This window comes from Schistocerca piceifrons, chromosome 10 (genome assembly GCF_021461385.2).
Source record: "Schistocerca piceifrons isolate TAMUIC-IGC-003096 chromosome 10, iqSchPice1.1, whole genome shotgun sequence".
NCBI lineage: Eukaryota > Metazoa > Arthropoda > Insecta > Orthoptera > Acrididae > Schistocerca > Schistocerca piceifrons.
The window spans coordinates 125,911,575-125,933,299 of NC_060147.1; the positions used below are offsets into that span (position 1 = coordinate 125,911,575).

At 41.9% G+C, this 21,725-nt stretch overlaps 1 protein-coding gene across 1 annotated transcript in view; it reads right to left on the reverse strand.

Moving 5' to 3' along the window:
* The window catches only part of LOC124718927, a 153,949-nt gene that overhangs the window by 94,813 nt on the left and 37,411 nt on the right, over window positions 1–21,725 (reverse strand). The window contains exon 4 of the mRNA XM_047244581.1: window positions 19,276–19,412. Coding sequence (XP_047100537.1) covers window positions 19,276–19,412 — 137 coding nt within the window. The remainder of the gene's footprint in view (window positions 1–19,275; window positions 19,413–21,725) is intronic.

Genomic DNA, 21,725 nt, shown 5'->3' on the forward strand with positions numbered 1-21,725 from the left:
AGAATCGTAATCTACTATTGATAAAAGAGCCCCCTTGCTCTGGGTAGTTATAACCCAGACTCCAGGACGTTGGGGGCCCCTTTTCCCGCCGCCCCCCCCCCCCCCCCCCCGCGCACCAAGGCAATCCTTCGAGGACGCCTATGGCAGCGAACTACGTAAATTAACGAACTGCAAGCGATAGCTCTTCTGATAAGTGCGTATTGTACGCAGTAACACAGCGAGTCGCTTTGCCAAGAGATGGAGGGGCCGTACAAGGAAACGGGAACAGCTGTGAGGAAACGCGGAGAGATAACCGCTTATCGCTTGGCTGTAGGGAGACGAGGAAGTCAGACAATAAAGTCTGCGCTGACTCACGATGAAATCGGTGCGTCATGTACGACGTGGAGAGAACCAGGAAACCAACATCGGAGCTCAACGAAGCAGACACGCAAGAGATTGTCACAGACAGAACACCGGAGACAAACACAGTTATACGACTTTGTCACTGATATCAATCTGCTGTAATATTAGCGAAATACACTCGGGAAGATCAGTTTGGATTCCGCAGAAATACTGGAACACTTGAGGCAATACTGATCCTACGACTTATCTTAGAAGCTAGATTAAGAAAAGGTAAACCTAAGTTTCTAGCATTTGTAGACTTAGAGAAAGCTTTTGACAATGTTGACTGGAATACGCTCTTTCAAATTCTGAAGGTGGCAGGGGTAAAATACAGGGAGCGAAAGGCTATTTACAATTTGTACAGAAACCAGATGGCAGTTATAAGAGTCGAGGGGCACGAAAGGGAAGCAGTGTTTGGGAAGGGACTGAGACAGGGTTGTAGCCTATCCCCGATGTTTTGCAATCTGTATATTGAGCAAGCAGTGAAGGAAACAAAAGAAAAATTCGGAGTAGGTATTAAAATCCATGGAGAAGAAATAAAAACTTTAAGGTTCGCCGATGAAATTGTAATTCTGTCAGAGACAGCAAAGGACGTGGAAGAGCAGCTGAACGGAATGGACAGTGTCTTGAAAGGAGGATATAAGATGAACATCAACAAAAGCAAAACGAGGATAATGGAATGCATTCGAATTAAGTCGCGTGATGCTGAGGGAATTAGATTAGGAAATGAGACACTTAAAGTAGTAAAGGAGTTTTGCTATTTGGGAAGCAAAATAACTGATGGTGGTCGAAGTAGAGAGGATATCAAATGTAGACTGGCAATGGCAAGGAAAGCGTTTCGGAAGAAGAGAAATTTGTTAACATTGAGTATTGATTTAAGTGTCAGGAAGTCGTTTCTGAGAGTATTTGTATGGAGTGTAGCCATGTATGGAAGTGAAACATGGACAATAAATAGTTCGGACAAGAAGAGAATAGAAGCTTTCGAAATGTGGTGCTACAGAAGAATGCTGAAGATTAGATGGGTAGATCACATAACTAACGAGGAGGTATTGAATAGGATTGGGGAGGAGTTTGTGGCTCAACTTGACAAGAAGAAGGGACCGGTTGGTAGGACATGTTCTGAGGCATCAAGGGATCACCAATTTAGTATTGGAGGGCAGAGTGGAGGGCAAAAATCGTAGAGGGAGACCAAGAGATGAATACACTAAGCAGATTGAGAAGGATGTAGGCTGCAGTACGTACTGGGAGATGAAGCAGCTTGCACAGAATAGAGCAGCATGGAGAGCTGCATCAAACTAGTCTCTGGACTGAAGACCACGACAACAACAACAACAACAACAACAACACTCGGACTTCAATAAGGCTGTAACATATGCATCTACATCTACACTAGCACTCTGCAATTCAGAATTAAGTGCATGGCAGAGGGTTCATCAAACCACCTTGAACCTGTTTCTCTACCGTTCCAGTCCCGAACAGCGCGCAGGAGAAACGAACACTTAAATCTTCCTGTGAGGGCTCTGAATTATTTTTTATGATGATCGTTTCTCCGTATGGAGTTGGGTGCCAACAAAATGTTTCCGGAATCGGAGGAGTAAGTTGGCGATTGAAATTTCACGAGAAGATCCTGCCGCGACGAAATATGCCTTTGTTTTAATGATTACTACCCCAATTCACGTATCATGTAGATGGCACTCTCTCCCCTATTCCGCTGTCCTTTGAACCTGTTTTCGATGTCCTCCGCCAGTAAGCTCCGACTCACATGGATCCCAATACCACACAGCAGTACTCGAGGGCGGACAATGGTAGGGTAGGCAATCTCTTTACTAGGCCTGTTGCATCGTGTAAGTATTCTGCCAATAAATCGCAGTTTTTGGTTTGCTACAACCACAACATTGTCTGTGTAATCGTTCCAACTGAAGTTACTCGTAACTGTAATCCTTAAGTATTTAGTTGAACATACAGGCTTCAGATTTGGGTGATTCATCGTGTAGCAGAAATTTAGCGGATTTCTTATAGTACTAATGTGGATGACCTCACACTTTTCATTGTTTAAAGTCAACTTTCACTTTACCCACCACACAGATATCTTGTATGAATAATTTTGCATTTGGTTTTGATCATCTGATGACTTTACAAAGTGTTAAATGGCGGCACCATCTGCAAACAATTTAAGACGGCTGCTCAGATTGTCTCCTAAATAATTTATGCAGATTAGGAACGGCTGAGAACCTATGACACTTCCTTGGGGAACGCCAGATTTCACTTCTGTTTTATTCGATGACTTTCGGGCAGTTACTACGAACTGTGAGATTTCTGACAAAAAATCATGAATCCAGACCCACAACTGAGACTGTATCCCATAGGCAGGCCATTTGATTAATAGTCGCTTGTGAGGAGCGGTGTAAAAAAGGCAGCCGAAAATCTAAAAATATGGAATTAATTTGACATCACCTGTCGATAGCACTCATTACTTGGTGAGAATAAAGAGCTAGTTGTGATTCACAAGAACGATATTTCCTGAATCCGTTTTGTCAACAAATCGTTTTCTTCGGGGTAATTCTTAACGTTCGAACATAGTACACTACTGGCCATTAAAATTGCTACACCAAGAAGAAATGCAGATGATAAACGGGTATTCATTGGGCAAATATATTATACTAGAACTGACATGTGATTACATTTTCACGCAATTTGGGTGCATAGATCCTGAGAAATCAGTACCCAGAACAACCACCTCTGCCCGTAATAACGGCCTTGATACGACTGGACTTTGAGTCAAACAGAGCTTGGATGGCGTGTACAGGTAGAGCTGCCCATGTAGATTCAACACGATACCACAGTTCATCAAGAGTAGTGACTGGCGTATTGTGTCGAGCAAGTTGCTCGGCCACCATTGAGCAGACGTTTTCAATTGGAGAGAGATCTGGAGAATGTGCTGGCCAGGGCAGCAGTCGAACATTTTCTGTACCCAGAAAGGCCTGTACAGCACCTGCAACATTCGGTCGTGCATTATTCTTCTGAAATGTAGGGTTTCGCAGGGATCGAATAAAGGGTAGAGCTACGGGTCGTAACACATCAGAAATGTAACGTCCACTGTTCAAAGTGCCGTCAATGCGAACAAGAGGTGACCGAGACGTGTAACCAATGACACCCCGTACCATCATACCGGGTGATACGCCAGTATGGCGATGACGAATACACACTTCCAATGTGCGTTCACCGCGATGTCGCCAAACACGGATGCGACCGTCATGATGCTGTAAACAGAACCTGGATTCATCCGAAAAAATGACGTTTTGCCATTCGTGCACCCAGACGGTCCTCTCTGTGATGCAGCGTCAAGAGTAACCGCAGCCGTGGTCTCCGAGCTGATAGTCCATGCTGCTGCAAACGTCGTCGAACTGTCCGTGCAGATGGTTGTCGTCCTTCAAACGTCCCCATCTGTTGACTCAGGGATCGAGACGTGGCTGCACGATCCGTTACAGCCATGCGAATGAGATGCCTGTCATCTCGACTGCTAGTGATACGCCGTTGGGATCCAGCACGTCGTTTCGTATTACCCTTCTGAACCCACCGATTCCATATTCTGCTAACAGTCATTGGATCTCGACCAACGCGAGCAGCAACGTCGCGATACGATAAATCGAAATCGCGATAGGCTACAATGTGACCTTTATCAAAGTCGGGAACGTGATGGTACGCATTTCTCCTCCATACACGAGGCATCACAACAACGTTTCAGCAGGCAACGCCGGTCAACTGCTGTTTGTGTATGAGAAATCGGTTGGAAACTTTCCTCATGTCAGCACGTTGTAGGTGTCGCCACCGGCGCCAACCTTGTGTGAATGCTCTGAATAGCTAATCATTTGCGTATCACAGCATCTTGTTCCCGTCAGTTAAATTTTGCGTCTGTAGCACGTCATCTTCGTGGTGTAGCAAATTTAATGGCCAGTAGTGTATATGTTCCAAAGTCCTACGGCAGATCCACGTTAGTGATATGGGTCTCTAATTTAGTGAATTACTCCTATTTCCTTTATTGCGTATTTGTGTGATATGTGTAACTTTCTAGTCAGTAGCCGCACGGGGTAGCCGCACGGTCTTGGGCGCCTTGCCACGGTTCGCGCGGCTCCCCCGTCGGATGTTCGAGTCCTCCCTTGGGCATAGGTGTGTGTCTTGTCCTTAGCGTAAGTTAGTTTAAGTTGGATTAAGTAGTGTGTAAGCCTAGGGACCGATGACATCAGCAGTTTGGTCCCATAGGAACTTAGTACTAATTTTCTAATCTGTAGGCATTGATCTTTCAATGATAGCGGTTGTACATGACTACTAAGTTTAGAGATACAATGTGGACCGGATCCTTGCCTTTACTGAATGACTTAAGATGCTTCACTACACAGTGGATATCTACTTCTAAGCTGGTCGTGTTGGCAGCTGTTCTTGGTTCGAATTATGGGAGATTTACTTCGTCTTCTGTAGTGAAAGAGTTTCGGAAAACCGCGTTTAGTAACGCGGCTTTAGTGGCGCAGTCATCACTGACATCGGAAGTTTTATCGCGCAGTGAAGGTGTTGACTGCATCTTGTGCCAGTGTACATATGGCCAGGTTCTCTTAGGGCTTTCCGCCAGATTTCGAGACATCCTCTCGTTGTTAAAAGCATCTCGCATCGAATTTCGAGCTTCTGTAAAACTTGGCCATTCTTGGGGGTTTTGAGTGCTTTTAAATTTGGCATTATACTAAAAAATAATTCAGATTCTCAACAGTGTTGCAGCAGATAGTCGTAAATACAGGGCTACTATAAACCTATACCTACGTCGACATCTTAACTCTGAGAGGCACTACATCACAGAGGGAACATCCCTTTCAGTTATTAGGGTTTTTTCCCTTTCCATTCACCGACGGAGCGCGGGGTTAATCTAATCGAGTCCTCACGACCCCTGTGTGAACGATACGCAGGAGGTTGCTCATAATTTGATGCCGATTCTTGAAACTTTGCAAGAAGTCTTTCTCGAGATAGTGTACGTCTACCTTCAAGAGTCTGTCAGTTCAGTTTCTTCAGCACCTCTGTGACACTCTCCCACGGGTCAGATAAACCTGTGACCATTCGTGCTGACCTCTGTACACGTTCAACATCCCCTGTTTGTCCTGTCTGGTGCGGGTCCCACACACTTCTGCAATATTCTGGGACAGGTCGGACGAGTGACTTGTAAGCAACCTCCTTTCCACACAGTCAACATGGGTTTAGAAAACATCGTTCCTGTGAAACGCAAATAGCTCTTTATTCACATGAAGTGTTGAGTGCTATTGACAAGGAATTGCACGATCGATTCCGTATTTCTGGATTTCCGGAAGGCTTTTGACACTGTACCACACAAGCGGCTCGTCGTGAAATTGCGTGCTTATGGAATATCGTCTCAGTTGTGTGGCTGGATTTGTGATTTCCTGTCACAGATGTCACAGTTCGTAGTAACTGACGGAAAGTCATCGAGTAAAACAGAAGTGATTTCTGGCGTTTCCCAAGGTAGTGTTACAGGCCCTTTGCTGTTCCTTATCCATATAAACGATTTGGGAGACAATCTGAGCAGCCGTCTTAGGTTGTTTGCAGATGACGCTGTCACTTATCGACTAATAAAGTCATCAGAAGATAAAAAAAAACTGCAAAACGATTTCGAAAAGGTATCTGAATGGTGCGAAAAGTGGCAGTTGACCCTAAATAATGAAAAGTGTGAGGTCATCAACGTGAGTGCTAAAAGGAACTCGTTAAACTTCGGTTACACGATAAATCATTTTAAGCTAAAAGCCGTAAATTCAACTAAATACCTAGTTATTACAATCACGAACATCTTAAATTGGAAGGAACGCATAGAAAATGTTGTGGGGAAGCCTAACCAAAGACTGCGTTTTATTGGCAGGACACTTAGAAAATCTACTAAGGAGACTGCCTACACCAAGCTTGTCCGTGCTCTTTTAGAATACTGCTGCGGAGTGTGGGATCCTTACCAGATAGGACTGCCGGAGTACATCGAAAAAGTTCAAAGAAAGGCAGTACGTTTGGTATTATCGCGAAATATGGGAGAGAGTGTCACAGAAATGATACAGGACTTGGGCTGGACATGATTAAAAGAAAGCCATCTTACGTTGCGACGGAATCTTATCACGAAATTCCAATCACCAACTTTCTCCTCCGAATGCGAAAATATTTTATTGACGCCGACCACGATAAAATAAGGGAAATGAGAGCTCGTACAGAAAGATATAGGTGTTCAATCTTTCCGCGCGCCAAACGAGATTGGAATAATAGAGAATGGTGAAGGTGGTTCGATGAACCCTCTGCTAGGCTCTTAAATGTGATTTTCAGAGTATCCATGTAGATGTAGATGTAGATGTATATTGCACTTGCCTAGTATTTTACCAATAAACCGAAGTCTTCCACCTGCTACACCAACGACTGATCTCATGTGACCGTTCCACTTAACAAAGTATTCCGCTCAGGTATTTGTTTGACTTTACCGATTCCACCCGTCAGTACTGATATTTTTAGTCATAGGATACTATAACTGTTCGTTTTGTGAATTTCACATTTCTAATTTCTGAACATTTAGAGCAAGTTGCCAAGACTTGCACCATTTTGAAATGTTATCAAGATCTGCCCGAATATTTATGCAGCTTCTTTCAAACAGAACTTCATTCTAGGTAACTGCGTCATCTGCTAAAAGCCTGAGGTTAGTGTTAATACTGTCTGCAAGGTCATTAATAAACGACATGAAGTTACATCTACACCTGTTGATAACTGTACATCTACATCCATACTCCGCAAGCCACCTGACGGTGTGTGGCGGAGGGTACCTTGAGTACCTCTATCGGTTCTCCCTTCTATTCCAGTCGCGTATTGTTCGTGGAAAGTAAGATTGTCGGTATATTTCTGTGAGGGCTCTAATCTCTCTGATTTTATCCTCATGGGCTCTTCGCAAGATATACGTAGGAGGGAGCAATACACTGCTTGACTTCTCGGTGAAGGTATGTTCTCGAAACTTTGACAAAAGCCCGTACCGAGCTACTGAGCGTCTCTCCTGCAGAGTCTTCCACTGGAGTTTATTCATCATCTCCGTAACGCCTTTGCGATTACGAAATGTTCCTGTAACGAAGCGCGCTGCTCTCCGTTGGATCTTCTCTATCTCTTCTCTCAGCCCTATCTGTTACGGATCCCACACTGCTGAACAGTATTCAAGCAGTGGGCGAACATGCGTACTGTAACCTAATTCCTTTGTTTTCGGATTGCATTTCCTTAGGATTCTTCCAATGAATCTCAATCTCACATCTGCTTTACCGCGTATTAGTTTTATATGGTCATTCCATTTTCAGTCACTCCTAATGCCTACTACCAGATAATTTACGGAATTAACTGCTTCCAGTTGCTGACCTGCTATATTGTAGATAAATGATAAAGGAGCTTTCTTACTATGTATTCGCAGCACATTACACTTGCCTACATTGTGATTCAATTGCCATTCCCTGCACCATGGGTCAATTCGTTGCACATCCCCCTGCATTTCAGTACAATTTTCCATTGTGACAACCTCCCTATACACTACAGCATCATCGGCAAAAAGTCTCAGTGAACTTGCGATGTTATCCACAAGGTCATTTATACAGGGTGTTACAAAAAGGTACGGCCAAACTTTCAGGAAACATTCGTCACACACAAAGAAAGAAAATATGTTATGCTGACATGTGTCCGGAAACGCTTACTTTCCATGTTAGAGCTCATTTTATTACTTCTCTTCAGATCACATTAATCATGGAATGGAAACACACAGCAACAGAACGTACCAGCGTGACTTAAAACCTTTGTTGCAGGAAATGTTAAAAATGTCCTCCGTTAGTGAGGATACATGCATCCACCCTCCGTCGCATGGAATCCCTGATGCGCTGATGCAGCCCTGGACAATGGCGTATTGTATCACAGCCGTCCACAATACGAGCACGAAGAGTCTCTACATTTGGTACCGGGGTTGTGCAGACAAGAGCTTTCAAATGCCCCCATAAATGAAAGTCAAGAGGGTTGTGGTCAGGAGAGCGTGGAGGCCATGGAATTGGTCCGCCTCTACCAATCCATCGGTCACCGAATCTGTTGTTGAGAAGCGTACGAACACTTCGACTGAAATGTGCAGGGGCTCCATCGTGCATGAACCACATGTTGTGTCGTACTTGTAAAGGCACATGTTCTAGCAGCACAGGTAGAGTATCCCGTATGAAATCAAGGCGGTGAATCGAGGAAGTACAGTACATACTGACGAAACTAAAATGAACTCTAACATGGAAATTAAGCGTTTCCTGACACATGTCCACATAACATCTTTTCATTATTTGTTTGTGATGGATGATTCCTGAAAGTTTGGCCGTACCTTTTTGTAACACCCTGTATATATTGTGAATAGCAACGGTCCTACGACACTCCCCTGTTGCACACCTGAAATCACTCTTACTTCTATTTCGATATCTACCATTTTGTCGTTGTGCGACAATCTACGGAAGGAACTACAGTTCAGTCTTCCTCTGTGAAACAGCTTTGGAAAAAAGACATTTAGTATTTCCTCTGTTTCAGTACCATTTTGGTCACAGAGTGTCTGGACATTTTGTTTTGATCCACCGACCGCTTTGACATAAGACCAATATTTCTTAGGATTTTCTGCCAAGTCAGTACATAGAACTTTACTTTCGAATTCGTCGAACACCTCTCGCACAGCCCCCATCACACTACATTTCGCTTCGTGCAATTTTTGTTTGTCGGCAAGGATCTGGCTATGTTTATGTTTGCTGTGAAGTTCCCTTTGCTTCCGTAGCAGCTTTCAAACTCGGTTATTGTACCACAGTGGCTCTCCAGCCAAGATACCTCGCTACGCCCACCCTACCAGAATATCCTCAGTCCAGTCACAAATTTCGCTTAATGTCCCATATGGTCGTACTTTTGATCATAAGCGTACTTGTGGTACTGAGTGAAATGCTTTTCGGAAATCAAGGAACACTGCGTCTGCCTGGTTACCCTGACCCATGGCTTTGAGGATGTCATGTGAGAATAGTGCGAGTTGGGTTTCACATGATCGATGTTATCGAAATCCATGCTGGTTGGCATGTAGGAGGTCGTTTTGTTCGAGATACCTCATTATCTTTGAACTCAAAATATATTCTATGAGTCTAGACCAAATGGGTCTCGAGGATATTGGATGGTAGGTTTTGTGGATCACTTCTGCTGCCCTTCTTGTACACGGGAGTGACATGTGCTTTCTTCCAGCTACGGGGCATTGTTTTTTGTTCGAGAAATCTACAACGGTTACAGTTAACAGCAGGCCTGAATCATTCATTCGTTTCAAAAGCTCAATTTTTTTCGAAGTATTACTTGTACAAACATGATTGAAGCAAAAATAGAAACGTAAATTCACCACGTCTGCATTCTACCCACAACTTTGTGTTAGAAGTGCAGTGCTTGCCAAAGCAAGGGAAGCTTACCGAATATGCGAGACGTTTTCCTGTTAGTACGATGCAGAAGGAATTATGGAAAATAACCGACACGTAAACATCGTGCGTTGATGTCGACAGTGTAGGGAATATGGTTGTCTCAGTAACCAGAAAAGGTGAAAAATAGCGAGACACGGTTTAATAAAGCCTTGTATTGTAAAGATAATTTCTGTGATTTTATGACCATGTTTTTCTGAGACAGTTGCTAGATAAGTTAGCAAGTGTGTGTGAGTTAACAGCCAGTCAGTGTTTACATACTTGTGCTATGTTCATATGCAGATAAAATTTATACATGGAAGTCTGATTAATTTCCTCTTATTTATGCGGGTTCTCAAGCCCTCGTGTGTATCTAAGTATTTCTGCGTGAGACAGCTTCCTGTGTAGTATCATCGTAACGTAATTAATTAGAACAGATTCGACAATATGGATCAGTGCGATAGACGGCGTAAAAAAATATATCACATATAAAGTGGAAATATATCACATATAAAGTGGAATCTGAGCTATGATGCTGTGGCGCAAAAGCATAGTACCTTTGCACTTCACATCTTTAAGACGGTCGCGTGAAACCCAGCTCGCGCTATTCGTCCACGAGACACAGAGAGCCATAGACACGGGTTCACAGGTAGATGCCGTGTTTCTTGACTTCCGCAAGGCGTTCGATACAGTTCCTCACAGTCGTTTAATGAACAAAGTAAGAGCATATGGACTATCAGACCAATTGTGTGAATGGATTGAAGAGTTCCTAGATAACAGAACGCAGCATGTCATTCTCAATGGAGAGAAGTCTTCCGAAGTAAGAGTGATTTCAGGTGTGCCGCAGGGGAGTGTCATAGGACCGTTGCTATTGACAATATACATAAATGATCTTGTGGATGACATCGGAAGTTCACTGAGGCTTTTTGCAGATGATGCTGTGGTGTATTGAGAGGTTGTAACAATGGAAAATTGTACTGAAATGCAGGAGGATCTGCAGCGAATTGACGCATGGCGCAGGGAATGGCAATTGAATGTCAATGTAGACAAGTGTAACGTGCTGCGAATACATAGAAAGATAGATCCCTTATCATTTAGCTACAAAATAGCAGGTCAGCAACTGGAAGCAGTTAATTCCGTAAATTATCTGGGAGTAGGCATTAGGAGTGATTTAAAATGGAATGATCATATAAAGTTGATCGTCGGTAAAGCAGATGCCAGACAGATTCATTGGAAGAATCCTAAGGAAATGCAATCTTAAAACAAAGGAAGTAGGTTACAGTACGCTTGTTGGCCCACTGCTTGAATACTGCTCAGCAGTGTGGGATCCATACCAGACAGGGTTGATAGAAGAGATAGTGAAAATCCAACGGAGAGCAGCGCGCTTCGTTACAGGATCATTTAGTAATCGCGAAAGCGTTACGGAGATGATAGGTAAACTCCAGTGGAAGACTCTGCAGAAGAGACGCTCAGTAGCTCGGTACTGGCTTTTGTTAAAGTTTCGAGAACATACCTTCACCGACGACTCAAGCAGTATATTGCTCCCTCCTACGTATATCTCGCGAAGAGACCATGAGGGTAAAATCAGAGAGATTAGAGCCCACACAGAAACATTCCGACAATCCTTCTTTCCACGAACAATACGAGACTGGAATAGAAGGGAGAACCGATAGAGGTACTCAGGGTACCCTCCGCCACACACCGTCAGGTGGCTTGCGGAGTATGGATGTAGATGTGGAAGCCAACTACTGTTCATGGTATCAAATCGTTAAGATGTTTCTAAAACTCGTATATAACGTTATACTGCCCTTCAGAAGGTGCTCTGCAGCAGCGAATAATAACACTCAAAATGTGCTAAGCACTATACGGGCTAGGACGGGCCATCCCAAAATCTCTTTACTAGAGCTGCAGCTTATGTTGCGGATAGAATTCCCGTTGTGCGCATCCGAATGCTCACCCTATAGCTAGTTATACTCTATGGAATTTGTGCTGTTAGTTTGTTGAAAGCTTTTGACAGTGTTGACTGGAATACTCTCTTTCAAATTCTGAAGGTGGCAGGGGTAAAATACAGGGAGCGAAAGGCCATTTACAATTTGTACAGAAACCAGATGGCAGTTATAAGAGTCGAAGGGAAGCAGTGGTTGGGAAGAGAGTGAGACAGGGTTGTAGCCTATCCACGATGTTATTTATTCGATATACTGAGCAAGCAGTAAAGGAAACAAAAGAAAAATTCTGAATAGGAATTAAAATACATGGAGAAGAAATAAAAACTCTGAGGTTTCTCGATGACAATGTAATTTTGTCAGAGACAGCAAAGGGTCTGGAAGAGCAGCTGAACGGAATGGATAATGTCTAAAAAAGAAAGGTATAAGATGAACATCAACGAAACCAACACGAGGATAATGGAATGCAGTCGAATTAAGTCGGGTGATGCTGAGAGAATTAGATTAGGAAATGAGATGCTTAAAGTAGTAGATGAGATTTGCTATTTGGGATGCAAAATTATTGACGACGTTCGAAGTAGAGAGGATATAAAATGTAGACTGGCAATGACAAGGAAAGCGTTTCTGAAGAAGAGAAATTTGTCAACATCAAATATAGATTTAAGTGTCAGGAAGTCTTTTCCAAAAGTATTTGTATGGTGTGCACCCATGTATGGAAGGGAAACATAGACAATAAACAGTTTAGACAAGAAGAGAATAGAATCTTTCGAAATGTGGTGGTACAGAAGAATGCTGAAGATTAGATGGGTAGACCACGTAACTAACGAGGAGGTAATGAATAGAATTGGGGAGAAGAGGAAACTTGACTGGAAGGGATCGGATGGTAGGACAGGTACTGAGGCATCAGGGATCACCAGTTTAGTACTGGAGGGAAGCGTGGAGGGTATAAATCGTAGAGGAAGATCAATACACGAATACACTAAGCAGATTCTGAAGAATGTTTGTTGCAGTAGTTATTCGGAGATGAAGAGTCTTGCACAGGATAGAGTAGCATGGAGAGCTGCATCAAACCAGTCTCTGGACTGAAGACAACAACAACAGTGTGTTGATTCTTTTCGATGCCAACTTTGGCGATCAAATGATACAGGTGTGGTTACTGAGTAACGAAATCTAATAGTCTAATTGTTTTCACGACACGAGTTAGAATCTGCATTTAAGTTAGAAAGTCCGATAGCCCAGTCTATTACCATTATTACGAGATCTAACATTTTTTAAACATTGTTAGCACCAAACAGTACGGCCGTGGCTACGAATTATCATCGAGGTATTTTTGACTGTATCACTGAGAAACTTCAGTAACATTACTAAATTCAATGTAAACATGTTTTCGCGCTGTATGACGCCAGTACTCATGAACTTTATAGCAGCAGTGAGCCGCAAAAATATTCTGAACTTAGCCGCGCAATAGTAAACAATGAAGAATTAATTCTGAGCACATACGTGTGTTTAACTGTTATCAAATGTAAAGTGTGTAATCTATCCCTCCTTCATTGTTGCAACTGTCTGTATTGTTAACTCTTTTAATAAGTTTCGAGAGGAGTAAGATTCACAATAACCTTCTTATTTATCTTGTTTTCTCGTAGTTGGCTCCAGTTCTTCATGTCTAAGGGCTGATTCTTGAAGCTTACATTTTCATATTTTAAGATCTCTTGGTTCCAATTGACATAATTAACTTTGAAGATATCTGCAATGTATTTTTTGTTTTCACGAACATTTTATTCTCACATTTTTCTATATCACATTATTTTTCCCATTTTCACATTAACAAAGCCGAAATTACGTTGTTCTTCCCAAATATAAAAAAACACGTCCGATAACATCAGAGGCATGCCCACTACTACCTCACTCTGTGGTTATAACAATGTTCCAGAGGGTTTACAAATTTTCTTGACAAATGAATTTCTATTAATTTACAAATGAATCCAGAAATAAACACAATAAATAGAATCAGATTGCGTAATTAATAACAAAAATTTTAAGTGCGCCAAATATTTCGTCATTTCAAATTTTTCTAAAAAAATATCTGTAACTGTGAATTCAGAGCTAGTACATATCGATTGTAACAAAGAAAATAAAGTAATTTCTTTTTACAGATTTTAACTGGAAATGTAACACATCGTGTTTAAGAAATTTTTTTTTTGAGAAACAGCTGAGACAATAATGACCTATTCAATATTCGAAAATATTTCTGGTATCGACTTCTTCTGTTGAGAAAAAGTAATTCTGGAGGAGGGTGTCCCTTTACAAGTGCAACTGGTTATTCCATAGAAGGATTTTCAGAATACATGCCAGCGTATTTTCGAGTTTGTGGTACGTTATTCGAAACTCATCTTTCTACCTATGCAGTTAAAACTTTCAGGTACGGTCTGTTCCAATGTCGACAGTGATCGCTAGCGGTCTATGTAGCATCTAAAGGTGAGTGATAAATATAAATTGTGTACTGCCCTCGTTGGACATAATTGGACATACAAAAGGAAGAGACACGTTTCATTTCGTAATATGCCATATACAAGTATAGGCAATGCGACCAAATCCATACAGATTGCAAAAGTGTATATGTATGTGTGTGTGCGTGTCTGTGTGTGTTCACATCTTTTAAACCACAGGGCCGATTTAAACGAAACTTGGTACACTTATCCCTTACTGTCAAGCAACAATCGCTAAGGGCGTATTAACCAGCTACCTACCATAGTTCAGGAGATATTACGGCATAAAGAATGAGCTGCGTGAAAAATTGCTGTATCACGACTGACATTAGCACATCACAGCATATTCTTCCTTTCGGTTAAATTTCGCGTCTGTAGCACGTCATCTTCGTGGTGTAGCAATTTTAATGGCCAGTAGTGTATGTTACGAATACAGATAGTATCACATAAGTAATACTACTTATGTGATACTATCTGTATTCGTAACATACACTACTGGCCATTAAAATTGCTACACCACGAAGATGACGTGCTACAGACGCGAAATTTAACCGAAAGGAAGAATATGCTGTGATATGCTAATGATTAGCTTTTCAGAGCATTCCAAAAGGGTGGCGCCGGTGGCGACACCTACAACGTGCTGACATGAGGAAAGTTTCCAACCGATTTCTCATACACAAACAGCAGTTGACCGGCGTTGCCTGGTGAAACGTTGTTGTGATGTCTCGTGTAAGGAGGAGAAATGCGTACCATCACGTTTCCGACTATGATAAAGGTCGGATTGCAGCCTGTCGCGATTGCGGTTTATCGTTTAGCGACATTGCTGCTCGTGTTGGTCGAGATCCAATGACTGTTAGCAGAATATGGAATCGGTGGGTTCAGAAGGGTAATACGGAACGCCGTGCTGGATCCCAACGGCCTCGTATCACTAGCAGCCGAGATGACAGGCATCTTATCCGCATGGCTGTAACGGATCGTGCAGCCACGTCTCGATCCCTGAGTCAACAGATGGAGGTATTTGCAAGACAACAACCATCAGCACGAACAATTCGGCGAGGTTTGCAGCAGCATGGATTATCAGCTCAGAGACCATGGCTGCGGTTACCCTTGACACTGCATCACAGACAAAAGCGCCTGCGATGGTGTACTCAACGGCGAACCTGGGTGCACGAATGGCAAAACGTCAGGTTCTGTTTACAGCATCATGATGGTCGCATCCGTGTTTGGCGACATCGCGGTGAACGCACATTGGAAGTGTGTATTCTTCATCGCCATACTGGCGTATCACCCGGCGTGATGGTATGGGGTGTCATTGGTTACACGTCTCGGTCACCTCTTGTTCGCATTGACGGCACTTTGAACAGTGGACGTTACATTTGAGATGTGTTACGACCCGTGGCTCTACCCTTCATTAGCCGGCCGAAGTGGCCGTGCGGTTAAAGGCGCTGCAGTCTGGAACCGCAAAACCGCTATGGTCGCAGGTTCGAATCCTGCCTCGGGCATGGATGTTTGTGATGTCCTTAGGTTAGTTAGGTTTAACTAGTTCTAACTTCTAGGGGACTAATGACCTCAGCAGTTGAGTCCCATAGTGCTCAGAGCCATTTGAACCAATCTACCCTTCATTCGAGCCTTGCGAAAACCTACATTTCCGCAGGATAATGAACGACCGCATGTTGCAGGTCCTGTACGGACCTTTCTGGATACAGAAAATGTTCGACTGCTGCTCTGGCCAGCACATTCTCCAGATCTCTCACCAACTGAAAACGTCTGGTCAATGGTGGCCGAGCAACTGGCTCGTCACAATACGCCAGTCACTACTCTTGATGAACTGTGGTGTCGAGTTGAAGCTGCATGGGCAGCTGTACCTGTACACGCCATCCAAGCTCTGTTTGACTTAATGCGCAGGCGTATCAAGGCCGTTATTACGGCCAGAGGTGGTTGTTGTGGGTACTGATTTCTGAGGATCTATGCACCCAAATTACGAGAAAATGTAATCACATGTCAGTTCTGATATAATATATTTGTCCAATGAATACCCGTTTATCATCTGCATGTCTTCTTGGTGTAGCAACTTTAATGGCCAGTAGTGTAATAAAAGAAACATTGTCGATATCATAAAATTAAAATGTGAGCTCGTAAATTAAAGTAACACTTTTTAAAATTAGTTATACAAGGAGGCCAATGAAATTTACTTATTTCGAAAGGTACTTTACCACAGTTGTTCACAAAGAAACCATGTGTGTTCATATCCATTAAGAGACTTAAACGCAAGTAGGCACACGCACATGATAAATATTTCCCCCTTGTCTCTCACATTGCTACCAAATTCCACCATTCGTACCGATCAGCTGTTTTGGCAGAAAGGACAAAGGAAAAAAACAAAGTTTCGTGAATTTGCGTTCTAGGGACGTTCATGTTTAAATGTTGCAGGTAGTTCATTTGCAATAACACACGCATACCGGATAGCTACAATGCCGCAAATGCTACGTCGTTCATGTTGTCAACAGTGGATAACGAAGCGCCGTTTTTTTCACTTACTTTGGTGCAAGAGTAAACGGTGTAAGGAGTGTGTCAGAACTCTTCATTACATTGATTAAATATTGCACTGAGTATTGAAAACAATATAGCCAACTTAACGTTGTTCTTTGTATTGTGCAATATTCTGCGATTCTCTACATAAATAAATAAGCACTCAGATGTCGATAGTAACAATGTGAGGGCGATTCTAAGTATTGTTGTGAGACGAGGTCTGTCTGCAAGAATGGAAGTAGTATTGCGGTCGAGAGCTCGGGGACAGATGACGTCGGTGATGGCAGATCTTACCACACTAAAGGCCTGATTTCATTTATATGGCCAGGAGAGATTTAGATGGCTTGGTTACGCATGAAGATGGAATTAAAGGTAAAATTCGCAACCGTAGCGTAAAGTGCAATTGGAGAGTTAGGCTCGTGATTGTTAGTCCGACTTCGCAATAATGTCATGTTTTGCTTGTCAGTTAAAGAAACCTCCTTAAGCTCCAGATAATAATAATAATAATTATTATTATTCTCTATATCTAATTCATAAATATTCTGTGGTTATCAAAAGGTAATGTAAATTTCAAATTGAAATAATTTGTTAATCTAGCACTCAGACATTATTGATACTTATAACAACTTTAAACATAGCTGTGTGCAGCAAGCGTGAAAATATTTTTTGTAATATAAATGTACTTACATACGTAAAACGTAGAGCATTGCAGCTCTCGTCGTACATTTTTAACACCAAAAAGGCCACGTTACATAATAAAACACCCTACGTAAAAGTTTTACTGTCATTTCTAGTTAAGAATTGCTAGATTGCCGCTAAGGGCTGCTTATGTACACTGGAACAGGTGGCGTCAGACTGGGTAGCGCGTGCGCCGGCTATAGTGCGATGTGGACATGAGGTGTCTCGCCATCTAGTGGTGAAAACTGGTAACATCTGCTTTACGTGATAGAAAGGTTACAGCAGTTTGTATAGCAGATGTGTCTACAACTTTTAAACATTTTGTAGTATGAAGACATACTATTATTTAAACAACAACAATTACTGAAAAATTTTTTCATAGTTTCTTACTGCTTTTAAATTATAGTGTGTCTTCATATTACAAAAACATACTTATAAGGTCATTGTCAGGCGTTTTGCCATTATTAATACTTGTGAAACTATTATTGCTCTTGGTGATTTCTGATGTTTTTAAATAGACTTAATTTATGAAATTCTTTCTTACAAGTTATTAAGTAGTTAACAGGACCCAAGCAAACTCCTTTTTATTAAATTCATTCTCAGTAACAGTAAGCTTTAGCCACTGCTGCTGCTGCATGCTGCTGCGAATTGCTGTAAACCACATGGAAAAAGGCAGTAATCCAAAGAGGTGAGTGCAAAACTTAGAACCAAAACAGAGACACTGACACACCACAACCTGTCACGTACTCTAATCCAGTAAATTCCGCAGCACAGGCCAGATTCTGCATCATTTGTAAATTCTTATTCAAACACGCACTCAGATAGCTTATCCAGATGTTTTAAGTTTTTCATGTAACGATCTGTTGAGGGCTTAAATGACAGTGAAACCGACAGTCATACAACACGCACACAGCGTTATGCGGGTTAAATTCTGCTAACTTATAGCTCAGGTTACTTATCGAGTGCATTTTTACAGACGAGCATATTTTTTTATTTGTTGTAGGTTCGTTACAATGGAAGCAGCTCTGTGTTCATTTGCTGCCATCATCACAAAAATTTACTGTTTCTAATTTTCAGTAGCTACAATGTCCCTTGTTATACGGAAACATGACCTGTTTTACGTTGTGCCTCGAAGAAGAACGCTAATGGCTCGCACTGAAAGCTGAAGAGCTAGAGGGAGACAATTTTTACGTAGATAAGGTAACAGGAATAATGTAGAAGTTGATAATGATAATCCTTTTTTGTTTTGAAAGATACATTTTGATGTTCACTGAATGTAATTCCAAATAATTTTGAGAGCTATGATTGCGGTATGGTTAATTTACACTCCAGATTGCTTAATGGAGGTCATTACGTATCTGAGGTTTCTTTATGTGGTACAATGCCATCCACGTTATGTTGTCATAGGTCAATTTGTCACCGTTAACACAAAATTTATTTTTCAACACACTGCATCTGAGACTCACTTCAAATGGTCGAACAGCTACAGAAAAATCAAAGAATTATTTCAAGAGTACTCGTAGCTACAATGCAGCATTTGCTATGGGTAGTTTGTGAGGGTAGATTTCAGTTTTACGTGGAGTGTATCCCTTGAAGAAAGGTGACCCTTTCTTTATCACAGGTCAGGTCTACTTACACAGTAGGTCGAATTTCGACCACAGGCTATACTAGTACTACCAATACTCAGATTTTCCAGTTGGTCCTTTACTTTCACAGCAACACACACTGACATGTCTTACACTGTACTTACAATTGTTTCCAGTTGCTTACCTTGTGGACGGTAGCCACTTTCACAGACACAGAAGCCCTTTGGGTTGCACTGGCCGTGTTTGCACTCCCGATTCAAACACAAACGCTCAACACACCGCCCATCACTGTCCTCGACCAGGTGACTGGGACACTCACAACTGTGTGAAAGAGCATCAGCAAACAGTCAAAAATTGCTTTATTAATCCGACTGCTAATATTAATCGAAATCCATTCACACATTTAAATTATGGTCATTCTGTTTTTACGTCTCGAAATCTAACCATATTTTGAGCGGAAAATCAAGATCGTTTCTTGAGTGTTCTTATATTAGGAAGCTATGGACCCCATCGGCTCGTTGCATAGTAGTTCATTCTGTTTAACAGACTGTTAATCCTTGTGGCCGTTTTGCACTGAGAATACTTTCAAGGAGCGCAAGCGGACGTAATATACAATGTGTGTGACGTCGCTAAAGAATAAATCTCCACTCCCTCACGATACTCATTACTGATAACTCAGTTACCTCTTAGCCCCCATACTCATTTCCCTTAACGGAGCGAAGTCGCAATGTTTACAGCAAAAGGTAACGAAATAAATCATAATGTAACAATTCTGTTAAACTGAGGTGACAAAAGTCATGAGATTTTATTTGTTATTTATTTATACATCTAGCTCCGTAGGACCAAATTGAGGGGCAAATCTCCAAGGTCATGGAACGTGTCAGTGCTTGAAATTACAACGTTAAAGTAATAACAGGTAAAATTAAATGTTTATGAACCCAAAAAAATGTAGCCATAAGTTTAAGTAAACCCTATCAACAACACAACATAAGAATGAGCTTAATTTTTCAAGTAACTCCTCAACAGAATAGAAGGTGTGACCCATGAGGAAACCCTTCAGTTTCGATTTGACAGAGCGCGGATTATTGCTGAGATTTTTAAATTCCTGTGGTACCTCATTAAGAATGGATGCAGCAATATACTGCACACCTTTCTGCACAGGAGTTAAGGAAGTCCGGGTCCGCAGCTCGTGGTCGTGCGGTAGCGTTCTCGCTTCCCACGCCCGGGTTCCCGGGTTCGATTCCCGGCGGGGTCAGGGATTTTCTCTGCCTCGTGATGGCTGGGTGTTGTGTGCTGTCCTTAGGTTAGTTAGGTTTAAGTAGTTCTAAGTTCTAGGGGACTTATGACCACAGCAGGTGAGTCCCATAGTGCTCAGAGCCATTTGAACCATTTGAAGGAAGTCCGATCCAAATGCAGGTTGGACTTCTGCCGAGTATTAACTGAGTGAAAGCTGCTAATCCTTGGGAATAAGCTGACGTTGTTAACAAGGAAGGCAGTAAAGAATGTATACATACGGAGGCCAATGTCAAAATACCCAGACTAGTGAACACGGGTCGACAAGAGGTTCGCGAACCTACACCACTTATTGCCCAAAATGCCCATTTCTGAGCCAAAAATATCCTTTTAGAATGGGAAGAGTTACCGCAAAATATACTACTATACGACATACGCGAATGAAAATAGGCAAAAGTAGACTAATTTTCGTGTCGAACTATCAATTACTTCAGATACTGTTCGAATAGTAAAAATGGTAGCATTAAATCTTTGAACAAGATCATGAACGTGGCCTGTCCACGACAGTTTGCTATCTATCTGAACATCTAGAAATTTGAACTGTACAGTTTCACTAATCATATGCCTATCCTGTGAAATTAAAACGTCGGATTTTGTTGAATTGTGTGTTAGAAACTATAAAAACTGAGTCTTACTGTGATTTAGCGTTAGTTTATTTTCTAGAAGCCATGAACTTACGTTATGAACTGCACTATTTGAAACAGAGCCAATGTTGCACACGACATCCTTCACTACCAAGCTAGTGTCATCAGCAAGCATAAATATGTTAGAAATACCCATAATGCTAGAAGGCATATCATTTATATAAATAAGGAACATGAGTGGCCTCAACACTGAACCCTGGGGCACCCCTCATTTGACCATACTCCACCCAGACCCCACATCACAGCCATTTTGCTGTCTGTTGTTAAAGTAAGAGGTGAAGCAATTGTGAGCTACTCCCCGTATTCTGTAATGGTCCAATTTCTGGAGCGATATTTTGTGATCAACACTATCAAACGCCTTAGTTCTTAGTTAAATAAAAAAATATGCCTAGATTTCGAAACCTTTTGTTTAATCCATCCAGTACCTCACAGAGAAAAGATAACACTTCTAAAGCCGAACTGTACTTTTGATGGCGAATTATGTAATACTCGTATAAAATGATCAATTATGCTTAGATAGACAGCCATTCCAATAACTTTGGCAAACACTGATAGCGCAGAAATAGGTCTAAATTGTCTACATTATCCCTTTCTCCCTTTTTATAGAGCGGTTTTACTACTGAGTATTTTAATCGCAGGAAATAGACCATTCTTAAAGGAAAAATTACAAATATGGCTAAATACAGGATAAGCAATA